The sequence below is a fragment of the Harpia harpyja genome, chromosome 6 (genome assembly GCF_026419915.1).
Source record: "Harpia harpyja isolate bHarHar1 chromosome 6, bHarHar1 primary haplotype, whole genome shotgun sequence".
In the NCBI taxonomy this organism is placed as follows: domain Eukaryota; kingdom Metazoa; phylum Chordata; class Aves; order Accipitriformes; family Accipitridae; genus Harpia; species Harpia harpyja.
Window position 1 is genome coordinate 63,502,261 of NC_068945.1, and position 12,302 is coordinate 63,514,562.

General features: G+C 46.1%; 1 protein-coding gene across 1 annotated transcript in view; it reads right to left on the bottom strand.

Moving 5' to 3' along the window:
- Positions 1 to 431: 431 nt before the first annotated feature.
- CAMK1D (calcium/calmodulin dependent protein kinase ID) overlaps positions 432 to 12,302 on the bottom strand; it is a 232,044-nt gene continuing 220,173 nt past the window's right edge. Inside the window, exons 10-11 of the mRNA XM_052789681.1 lie at positions 12,139 to 12,277; positions 432 to 8,285 (exon numbers count right to left, since the gene is read on the bottom strand). Coding sequence (XP_052645641.1) covers positions 8,164 to 8,285; positions 12,139 to 12,277 — 261 coding nt within the window. The 3' untranslated portion in view covers positions 432 to 8,163. The remainder of the gene's footprint in view (positions 8,286 to 12,138; positions 12,278 to 12,302) is intronic.

The window sequence follows — 12,302 nt, forward strand, 5'->3', positions numbered from 1 at the left end:
CACAATATAAAAGCTATTTAAGTAATTTGCCTTTCTCTCTATATTGCTATGAGCTGGCCATTTTCACTGCTGTTCATTTCAGCTCTGCTCCTGAACCACATGTCTAAAACCACCCGGTTTTGACCTCAAGCAGGAGCCCATTTCCATGTTGGGTGCCCAACAATGCTTGTCTGGGCGTAGTGATTTTGCCAGCTATTTTTAAAGGGGAAGGAATTCTTGTGTGCCAGTGAGCGAAAGCCAGAAAAGCAGAAATAAATGTGGGGAAAATTAAGAATAAGAGAGGGAAATAAAAAAGCAAGTCATAACACACACTGGGAACATGGTCTGGAGGAAAAGTAAGCCAATGATGGAGCACACACAACAGTCTTTGGAGCCCACTGCTGACTGCACAGGGGTGGAGACTCATGAACTCAAAACCATTAGACTTCACATCAGGGTGATTTAATTGGATTTATTGGAGGAAAACAATTAGTCATCCCTTCAAATTGTCATTATGATAGAAATCTCGATATGTATACATGATTGTCAAGGCAGAGAACCACTTGCGACGTAGCCCCATTAACAATTTGCAGTATTGCAAACTCATTATGCAGATAAAACTTTTGCGATGTCTTAATACATGCATGGAGTAAATACACATTCTCCCTTCTGTTTGGACATGGATGCTGTTATGAACTTGTATCAATCACAAGACCTGCAATATTAGGCACACTGACATTCCTTGATTAAGATTTAAGCCTTTGTAGAAAACATGCTTGCATTTTCCTTAAAAGTCAACCGAGAGATGTTTTGCAGTTGGGGATATCTGGGGAGTCACTGGTCTGGGCAGACTGGGCTTTTTTTCGTTGTTTGCTGACCTAAATCAAATATCTACCTAAAAAAAGGCCCAAACCGACCAAAATGCTGTTTCTCAACTAGAGGCCAATGTACAACTGGATGGTGACATTGCGTTGACCAGAAACATGAGTCACACCGTATCTCCCACTGAGCTACAACCTTCCACGCTCTTCACTTTGGGGGTCATGCTACAGCTTGATCTAGTACGACGCAGCATGCGTGATGCCATGCTGGGCTCAGGGGTTGCAGACGAGAGATGGAAAAGCTCTGAGCTACCCTGAGCGGTCCCCTAGGAGCTCCCGCTCACTGGGAATCACAGCACACGTCCACCTCCTCATGGAGCCTTGCACCACGTGCTGCCTCAGCAATCTGAACTCGGGCTGATTTACAACCATTATTAATGATGATTTTTTTTATGCTGCCATGTAGTGCTTCAGCAATGGCACAGCATTCTGGCTGGGCACCAGCCTTGAAAGTGGGCTCATGAATTCCTGGTGCTTTCAGCCACCATGGAGCAGCCCCTTGCATAATTTCCAAGGACTGGTATTTCCTCCCTACGTCATCGACATCGTGCTTTCTCTCTGGCCCCACTGCTTGGCATGCCTTTGCCAGGAACCCAGAGCAATTTCCCAGCCCTTTCAGATGGCTCTGCTTTGAGTATTGAGAATTGGAGCATCTTCCACACTAACACAGCAACCACTCTGGAGGTGGGACAAATGTCCTGCTGATGCTGACAAGCAGATTGGGCCAGAGATACGACAAGTACCATGTGGCCACCCTGTACCCTGACTTAGAAAGACCAGCACATATGAAAATGGGCCAATGATTAAGGGAAGAGAAGGCAAGGGCATGATTTCCATGTGGAAGAAGGAAAAGTACCACACCAAACTTCCATGGATAAATGGTGGTACTACATGGAGGTTCAAAGATTAAATGCTAATATTTGGGTGGTGATGGTTTGGAAAGGATTGGGTAATTAGCTCAGCTCTCTGCCCTATTTTGTGCAGGCAAATAATCACAGCATCTTGGTCCCCAAAATGCAGTTCATTCTGCAACAGGTAAGAAAGAAATATCTTGCAGGAAGAGAAAAATACTAAGTATTGAGCGAACCAGTCTAAGTCTTGACTAAGAAAAATGAACCAAATGAAAAAAAAGAAAAAACAAAGAGACACACCAACATGCTTCTTGGTAGTCCTGAGCGTTAGCAACTCAGGGAAGGAATTTTTGATGTGGATCAAATTTTTAAGCATTGTATCAAAAAAGGGACCCTCCCCTCCCCGACTCCCTGTTTCTAGATGTGTGTACATGACTGCTGCATAGTTTCAAGCTGCTCTGGATGGTGACTCTTCTTGTACATGCTGCAGAGCATTCAACAGAAAGACAAAATACATTACCAGGCTTTGCAGTATCTTGTTTACAAAACATCAGCTTTTGCATTTACTCAAACTTAACGATGAATTTCAAGTTACAGATACATTGAGTCATTTAAAAGCAAAACATAGAAGTAATCCCCTCGAAGAAAAGGTTGGGCTTAATGTATTTAAAGAAAAGGCTTGGGAAATACAGAAACAGTGAACAGCAGTTTAATACATGCAGTGCAGTATCATGCATTTATTGGACATTTGATGTCATCATTAGTTCAGCAGTGTTTTTTCACAATGCTTGCGAGCATACATGCCCTGATTTCACTCTGGAGTATGGAAAAAATGTAAGAGCTGCTCTTCTGACTTTATCATTTATGAAGAAGAGGAAAAAAATAGCTACCTGGACAGATCAGTGGCACGGTTCATGGTGGGGAAGGGGTCTTGAAAACCAGTCTGGGCTAAAAAGCCTTTATCCTCCATTACAAACACTATTTACACGCTTTGACCCAACCGTACAAAGTCGGACCAAAAAACCTGAACCAACTCCTCATCTCCCACCGGCGGGATCTGTGATTCCTGGGGCCACAACACGCACACACACATGCACACACACAAGCACACATGCGTGTCACGGAGACCGGACCACCCCAGCAGACAGGATGGGAAGGCAGGACCCAGTGGCAGGGATGCAGGGAAAAACGAAAGGGATTGTGTAAAACTGGCTGCTGGGCAAGAAATATGGAGTGACTGATTTACCAGGGGAAACTCTGTTTGTGCAATGTTTGTGAGCAGGTTGCCATTTCCTCACTCAGCCATTGCTCACAGTGATTTGCCAACTAATCCTCCACGCTTGGTTTTCATGCTGTTTTCCTTGGATACTGTAGTCTCCGTGTGTGTTTCTGCTTTTTGCTTGAATGAGTGTAACTCTTAGCATCAAGTTTCTGGTGCAAATAAGCATGATAATGAAGGCAAAACTCCCTTCCCATGAATAATTTCTGGGATGCATTCAGACACCAATTCAGATGGATAAATATGCATGGGAGCAAGAACATAAGTTATCCCATTAAATAAGAATTTCCATATGCTGAAAGGAAGATACTTCTGTACCTCAGGGCTCAGTCTAGAAACTGTTATTTTGCCAGTAGATGAATCCCCTGACTCTTTGGAAAGAGCAAAAGCAACAGGCTACAGTCTTCATGAACTTGTTGGCAAAGTCAGTCTGGTGTTTTTAATGCAGTGCTCACCCAGCACTGCTCAGGGCTGGAGCTGTCATCACAGGGGGAAATAACAGCACAGGTTTCCCTATATCTGATCTAGTTAATTCCAAGTTCACATCAAAGGACAATATTGTCCCTGCTCGCCAATGGCTGAAAGCTATCTGGCTTTCCCTGGGGGCTTGATCCACTAAAAATAGGGTCACACTTAAGGAAGGGGCAGCCTTGGAACCAGCTACCACTGTGTTTCTTGGGTGTCTTGGAGGTCCATGCTCTGGTTTGCAGAGGGTTTGGGGAGAAAAGCCAGAGGTCAGGGGCTGCATTGGCTCCCAGGGCTGGGAAAAGCTTTGGACAAGCTCTGAAGTCCCTCGGGGCTGGGCAGGGGCCCAGAAGGAGGAGAACTGGTTATAGAAAAAATTCTGTTAATAGCCACAGAGGTATGCAGGACACATGCACCATGGAAACCCCTAACTAATGCCTACTGCAGAACTACATGGAGACGTCTACCAGTGGGCTGACACCCCTTTTTGCGGTTTGATTCATATCAGGAACGAACCTCTATCATTGCTTGGTTTTATTTCAGCACCACAACCATAACAGACACACAAGGCATAGGTAAAATCCTACTTTTTTTTCTGCAGCCACTACTCTAATGGCACCTGTACAATAGCAACCAGAACAGAAGAGACGTCACCAGTAGAGTAACACAGTCTCAGAAAAGCATCACTACCAGGATTCCCCCATACTCCTACTTCCCCACTAGTCGTGCCTTGGGGCCAATATCCATTTTGTGCTGCAGAAGAGATGATCCAGCAGAAAGTTAGGATGCACTGGGAATGAAGTCACATGCAAAATCACCAGTGGAAGCCCCTGCCACTGCAATACTGACTTTCAGCTTGCAGAGTTCATGGGCAGCCTGTCCTCACAACTTCTTCTGCAGGCTAAGGGGCCAGCTGGAGGTTTTCTAGATTTTTTTTTTTTTTTTTCTCATCAAGAGCACTGCTGTTGGCATCAGAGATGGTCTCTGTGACTGGAGGTAAAAATCAACAATCAAAGCTGCAAGCAAGGAAAAAGAAGGGGAAGGAGCTGAGGAAAACAAGTTACAAAGGCAAAACACATTGGTGCCAGTAAAGTAAAGCAGAAAAGGGTAACAGGTGAGTTCAGGCTGAAGTCCTCATGGAAGGAGCAAATCACACATTGTTTATTAGGACAGCCCATTGGGAAAGAGCCCAGAGGGACTCTTCTACCTGCTCCTTCATGGCAAGACCAGTTGGAGATTTTTTTTTAATCTTGTACTTTGGGGCTACTAACCCTTTCCCCACATGCACACATTATTTACTCCTGGGTTTGCATTCGTTTGTGAGGGTGGCTGAGCAGAGGTGGATTGGGGCAGGGGAAGGACACACAGCGGCACTGGAGCATCCCCGGCAAGCGATGCTGGAGTGTTTGCCGGACCAGGCTGTGCTGCTGAGGGGCAAACGGCTCCAGCCCCCTCCGTAAATCTGGCCTGGGTGCTGCTAAGTTATCTCAGTTAACAGATTTGCCCAGATTTAAACGGAAAAGTTTTAACCAAGAGATACTTCAGGACTCAACAACAGGAGAGATCTCTAAGCATTTGGTGAACCCCAGTCAGGTCTCCAGCTGTGTTTCACTGATACAAAAGAAGAGCTTCCCACCGCCCAAAATTGTAGCAGAAGGAAACAATTTTGCTTTTAAGTGCTTCTGTTTCTTGTCTTAGGATCCCAGCAGTTGATAGCAAGCCAAAGAGAATGACGATAAATTACACAACTAAGGCAGAATATTACTTGCAGGAAGGAAAACATGTCACCCTAATTCCAAGTGTGGAAAGAAAGAATACCGCTCCCAACAAAAAACACAGAAAGCATCCAGTAAGGAGGGGCAGCCAGCATATGGGAACCCCCCCATCTGCAGGACAGCATGTCTGCCTTTGCTCCCATCAGTGCTCTTTGTTTTGTAGATGGAAATCCATTTACTTTTCTTTTTTTCTGCAAGATACATTTGGACACTGTATTTTGATTAGCGGCCTCAGCAACTACATCAGGTTCAAACCAGACCTCAGGTTTCAGAAGAGAAGGCAAAGAGGGAACGCTTGAGCCCTAATCTTTGAAGCAAATATACAAAGAAAAATATTGCCTAACCAAATCCTGCTTTTGATTGCACGTGTGTAAATGTGGGGAACTCCACTGATGCCAGACTGGGAGACTGCCTATTTACATCCCTGAAAGTGGAGCAGAATAGAGCCAGCTGCGTTTATGAAATCATGGAGATTCAAAATAACTTGAATTTCTTGGGCTAGGAGTCTCTCCTAAACTAAAGCTTCCTTACTCAGGCTGGCAAAATAAAGTGGCCTTAGAATGAGTTTAAATTGTATTGTATTCATTTTCAGATACCTTTGCAACAAGACATAAAGAGCTCAAAGGGTAAATGCTGATAAAGCTCTTCCCGCTCTTTGTCAATGGGGCAGGAGTATACGGTGGCAATGGGCAGGGTATGGGGACAGGACCGTGACTTGCAGCAAGGAGATCCCCTGCCCTTCAGTCCGCCTGAATCTTGGTCAGAAGTCCTCACCGGGGAAATTATATGGAGTCTGGCTACCAACCCCTAAGAGACCAATATCTGTCATCTTTCCTAAAATGAGAAGTTGAAGCCTTTCTGTGTGAGCATCCATGCCAGTTGCAACACGGTGGGAGGGTACCAGGGGCTCCCTCATGTGCCACAGCCCTCTGAAAATGGGGAGCAGCTTAATACTGAGGATACTAGAGATCTATCTGGGGCAACAGCTTTAAGTGCCACCAAAGGAGTGGCTATTTCAAACAGAGTCAGCACCCACTGCCACCTGCTTTTCCAGCTTTTACCAGTCCAACTACGATGGATGAAATCCCAGCTTTGCTGGTTGAAGCTAACCAACTGAAGCTGAAGCAGGATTTTGAAGTCTCAATGAAAAATATGTTAACTTATGGCTTTTCCCAGCACAGTCACTATTGCCTGATACATTCAGCTGTGTCTGTGACTGGCTTTCACAATTTCTTGTGCAGGATAAATGAGGCAAGTGTGGCAATAGAGCACGCTGCGGGGAATGGCTTGTGCCTCTGGCAGGGGATGGACCTGTCTGGGGTGCGAGAGGCTCACAGCGGCCGGGGAAAGGTGCCTGCCTCTGCCACCTGCCTCCTTTCTCTCCTCCTCGAAGGAAAATCACAGCTGGGAATGGCATAGAAGTAACCCAGAGCCCTTCGGCAAATCTGGGCAGATTTGCTCTCTGCTGTTTCAAGCTGCTTTAATGCACAATAGTCATGGCGGCTGTTCCTAAACGATGCACCAGCACACAGATCCTGGGAAGTGCATGTATTTAGTAATGAAAAAAATGGGGAAATTGAGCTTGCTTTTGTATATGAGCTTCTGGGGAGGAGGGGGAGGCAGTGCCACCGCTGCCCCTGCATGTGCCCCTGCCTTTCGGTGAGGTCCTGCTTTCCCAGCTCAGTGCTCCTTGGCCAGAGCTAAGCATGACGGAGCAACGCTACACCAGATCCTGCGCTTTTTCACCCAAGAACCTGCCAGTGCTTCACAGAGGGGTGCAAGCATCACCGCTCTCCCTGGGGGTAAAACCCAGGCATGCAAAGATTAAGGTCCAAGCTTTCCTACTCGGTTTTCCATACTCAGTTTTGGCCACTCTGGGAGGTGCTGAGCACCAGCAATGCCAGGCAAAGCCCCGAGGAGCTGCAGGTGCTCAGCACCTCTGGCACGGAGCCCTCGGGCTAGATGTGCCCCACGCCAGAGGCCAGGCTAGGAGGAGGCTGGTGAGTTAAATGCCTTGCCCAAGGGCAGCACAGCGAGTCAGTGGCAGAGGATGACTACGACTCCGGGCCCCACATCTTCCTTTTCTTTCACTCTGCTCGTAACACACAGTGACTCAAAGGAGATAGGAGCTGCAGGATGAGACGGTGCTCTGTGATTTCGTTTGCTCAGCTCTGGTCGGCTCCTGACCAGCACCGTGTATCTGCCTCTCCTCTGAAACAAGGGTGCTGCAGATCCCCAGCACTACAGGAATGAGGCCAAGGATGAGCTGACTCCTAGCTGGTGGGAATTAAACTCTCGCCATGGCTTTCAAGGAGGAGGAGGGGAGGGAAAGCAGCATTTTCTTAATCTGAGCAGTAACAACTCTGCTAAAGCCCGACAGACTTGCAGTCCAATTTGAGGAGCAAGAAATGGCATGCCATTGAAATCCTCCCATGTTGCAAAGTTAACGTCAATTCCTACCTACAGAAATAGCCTATCCCCCAGCAAACTGGAAGGAGGGACATTACTGGAAGTACTTTTTAAAAGAAAAAAAAATAATGCTCAGAAAAGTATCTCTATTTAAATAATCCAGTTGAGATGTTCGTAGTTAATGGAAAAAAAATACAACATATACTGTTACCTACACCGAGAAAAGAGTAAATCACTGGGGAAAAGAATGAGTGTTCATTAGTTAGAACATTGCTAGACTCACATATATATATATATATTTATATATATGTATATATATGTACAGCACCAGAGACTGTTAGATCCGTTCCCCCTGGAGTCATTGCAGTTTGTGATAAATGAAACATTTCAGAATTGCAGTATAAAATATGGCCATAAAAAATCTTCTTTCTTCTAGTCCTTCGCTGAGCGTGCACCGCAGGGTGGGATCACGCAGAGGCAACCTGCCAGCCCAGCCGCCTGCCCGCTTCTCGCCGCCCCGGCTCTCACTTGCTCCCTGTGTGCACTGTGGTCACTGTGGTGGGTCTGGGTCTCCGGTCCCCTCCTACCGCAGAAACGCCTGAAGAAGCAGATGAAACAAAACTACAGAGAGTGGATGGAGACATACCTAAAAGGAAAGCCAGAAACAGAGTTAGAAATGTTATTTTTGGAGGCGAGAATGTGGGCAAAGCTGTTTCTTTCGTAGCGTGCTACAGAGCGGAGGGGACCGCAGCTGGAGACGGTGCTCCTGCTCTTCCCACAGCGGTGGGTTGGCTGGGTACCTCCACGGGGCATCTTCTGCCCTCCTGGACCACAGCCGTTCGCCTACTGCCACCATCAGCAGTTGCGTACGCATGTCGCGATGAATAAATGTCCACCTTTGGTACGTGTTTGACCAGACCGATTCCACACTTCTGGAGCTGAAGACAAAGAGTTGTGGGATTCAAAAATCCCTCCAGCATTGTACTTGCTCAGAATAATTTTCCTCATGAGCAAGTTAAAGATGATTAAACTTCTCATCATGGCCATCTAGCTGAACGAACAGACTGTGCACCTGGACTAAAAGAATCTCCCCAGGCATTCTGCAAAGCTGCTGATAAAAAAGTACAGTGGGTCAAATTCATTGCAGAGTTCCCATAAACCTAGAGGGAATGTAAATTTGTGTGACTTGGACATCATTCTAGCGACAGCTTATGTCGCTCCAGGTTTTGCCAGTATGTCTCCAGGACTTCCAGCTAAGACACGTAGGTTGACGTAGGTTGAGGACTCAAAATTTACCCAGGCAGTTCTTTTTGAACGAATCAAAGACTTCTGACAGATATTTTTTTAGGAAAAAAAAGGGGTTTTAGCTAAATTAAAATGTTTATAGAAAGTGCCCACTTCCAGTGAACCCTCCACCACAGCTTTAAAAAACAAAAGCCTCCAAAGCATAACCCCTGAAAACTCAAAGTAGGCTGGGTTTTGAATGACAGATTCAAGATTTTGCTATTCCAGCGCAACATCAGCAGTTCCTATGGAAAGCATTAATGAAGAGAAATAAAATAAATCCTTGCCAGAGCTTTCTACGGATGAACTACCCCTCTCCCAGCAGCTGTTGAGACCCCACAGGGGAGATCCTTAGATTTTTTGCCGGCACGCGCAGCTCTCCATGCAGTTTGGCAGCCTTGGAGGCACTGATGTGCAAAGGTAGCTCTGGTGTGAGGAAAACTGCCGAATGGGGACCCAGCATGGTCACCTTGCTCTGACAAGATGCAGGCTCAGAGTGATTAGAAGTACAGTTCATCTTTCCAGCCTGGTGAATAAAGGATGGATGAAATCTATATTAATATATTCTCAGACTGGAGTTTGATATGGCCCCTTGACTACTCAGGACCTTTTTGATGCTTGTTACAACTTTTAACTACTTTTCCATGCTTCAGGGTGGCGTTTCAACCTCAGGGATGACTATGCTGTACCTGCACTTGGCCACATCCCGTTTCCCAGCAGTATCGACATTTGACACCTTGGCTTCACGCTGCAGTTTATCTATTACATTAAAAATACAGAGATCTAGGTCCTGTAATTGATCTAGGCAGTCCAGTCATGTCTAAACAGAATAAACCAGGCATAGACTGAGAATCAGGCCGATACACTTGAGAAATCCCAACTGATTCACTTAGACTTTCCTGACAGGTAGCATAATCCAGCCTAATGCATCATCTCTGCTCTGCCCTAATACAGAGAACAGAATTAGGATGCAGCCTGACATAACCTACTCTCAGGCGAAAGCTGTATTTAATTGTCTTCAATGATGTGAAATTGCTGCATTTGAAACTATTTGGAGAGCTCATTAAATGTCTATTAATAGCATTAGGCAGTATTACATTTTGTAATGGTGGTACAGCTGTTTCATGTAACTTGCTGCATGGGATCTTTCTCGTGCAAGAAATCTGTCCCCAGAGAAAACCACTGAGAAAGAAAGAGGCAGGACAGAGACCTCAGAGGTTTCCTTCTTCCCAACAGGAGGTATTGGGTGGAGTGCATTTGATATGTCAGCTCCCTCTTAATGTCACTCCTTATATTTGCTGCTGGCTTTCCTCGCTGGTTCTCTGGGGCTCCAGCATCTCCTAACTTTTTAATTAATTTCTTTGAGGAAGGGAAGCTCTTCTGTGTTGTCTACCAAGCTGGATGTAACCTGGGATTCTTGGAATCTTTCGATACTTTTCTGCCTCGTATTTCTGACATGAAAAAAATTGACCTATCTTAACACATCTGGTTTTATCCTTTGCATCCTGGCTGACTTCTCCACCACTGCAAAATGTGGTCGGATTCTATACAGGGACTTGCTAGATTCTGTAGTGGTTAAACAGACTTTGTTCTTTTCCCACCCTTCTTGTTCACACGTGTTTTTCCATTACTATTCAGACTACTCAATGCTATTAATTAACACCATTTGAGATTAATCAAATGTATGGATGGAGATTAATCACCTACCAGTTTAACAGCAAAGCATGCCATCAGATGCTCTAGACCTAACTGGGGTCCAGCTTAGCCATACTGCAGCAGGAACCAAAATAAAGGCACGTTTCTCCCCTTTAAGGGGTTTTCTACATCGCTGCATTGCCAGTGCATGGTTGGAAGTGCTTTGTGGCAGGTCAGCGCTGCAGGTGCCTTTGCAGGTGCCAGATGTGTGCCAGTAGCACCGTGATGCTTTTTCGGCAGCAGCTGTAGGATTTGGCACTGGGCATTGCAAACTGGGCAGTGGGCATGAAACTCCATCAGGCCCAGGATGCAGAAGGAAGGGGCTTTCTTCTGGCTCAGCCACAGCACAGGCTGGGAAAAACATCTCACGCAGCGCCCAGAAGGCAGATCCCACCCCAGGCGTGGGGGAAACCGTGCCCGTGACAGCAAGAGAAACCACAGCTTCCATACAGAGCCATGGGGACTGTGGCTGGTGGCTTGTCCTTGTCAAGGAGCAGAGGTTGGCAGGCAGGGGTGGCAGAGGCAGATAGCAGTGCCATCCAAAATCCATCCTGAATATTAGGTGCTTTCAGTTCCAGAATAGTGTGGGGTATAGTCTGGAAATGACCACTTCAGTCCCCAGTGAAGTAAGCACTGACTTGCAGTGCCATAAGCTATTAGCGTTCCTTTTTGGTGCTGCACCTTAAAATAATATCCTCTAATTGCAAAGTCCACATCCCTCCATTTCATGATATAAAAATCTCTACAGATGGATGGAAGGAAATAAAAGAAACGCTCAGAACAGAGATTAAATAGGCTTCATTGCAAAGGACGCATTTCTGTCTTCCAAATGATCCCTTTGCTGCCATGTCTCCTTCCCTGGCATTCAGAAAAAAATATATACCCCAAGCATCTGACTCCATCAGGCAGCTTGCAAATCTCAGTCATAACATATAACAAACAAGGCAGCGGGCCAAGTCCCGTTGTGGTGTACAGAGCCTGAGTCCTGCTCAGACAAATGAGCCTCTTCGTATAGGAGCTTAATTTGGCCCAGGAAGAGGGAAGCTGGGTCAGACTGGCAGGATCAGTCTCCTCCAAGGAAAATGGAAATGGAAAGTAAGCCAATTTTTACAGAAAAATGTCTTATCATAATACTGGAAACTCAAACATAAACAGTTTGAGTAAACTTTTTCAGTTTTCAACCAAATACAAAACTTTTTTGCTGTGGGTGTCTGGATCTTTTTCCCAAGTGAAAGCCCTTTTTCTCCACAAGAAACAGTGTTTTTCTCTCAAAAATGCATTGAGCTAAAACCTCATTTTTTTCAGTGCATAAACTTTTCCAATTAAATCGTCATTTTTTTGGCCAGCTAAAAACGAAGGCCTCGGTCCCTTTTCAGTCCTTATTTTAAACACCTGCTTGCACAAAGCCAAACCTACTGGCAGCAAGGACTGCAGCCTGGGGAGCTCAAGGAGAAAATGGGGATCCCGCAAATTTGCTCGGCTTCCACGGTGGGAGCTTTCCTGGGATGTCAGCTACTCACAATCTTTCCGTGTGGCTGCGTCGGGAAGCGGCGCGGCGAGGCTGAGGGTGCTCGACACGCTGGCGCTCGCGCTGTCCAGGCTGCTGCCGAGGTGTAACCGTCTCATGTGTCGCACGACCGCTGTGGCGTTAAACGCTTGCTGGAGCGAAAAAACAAGAAAGAAA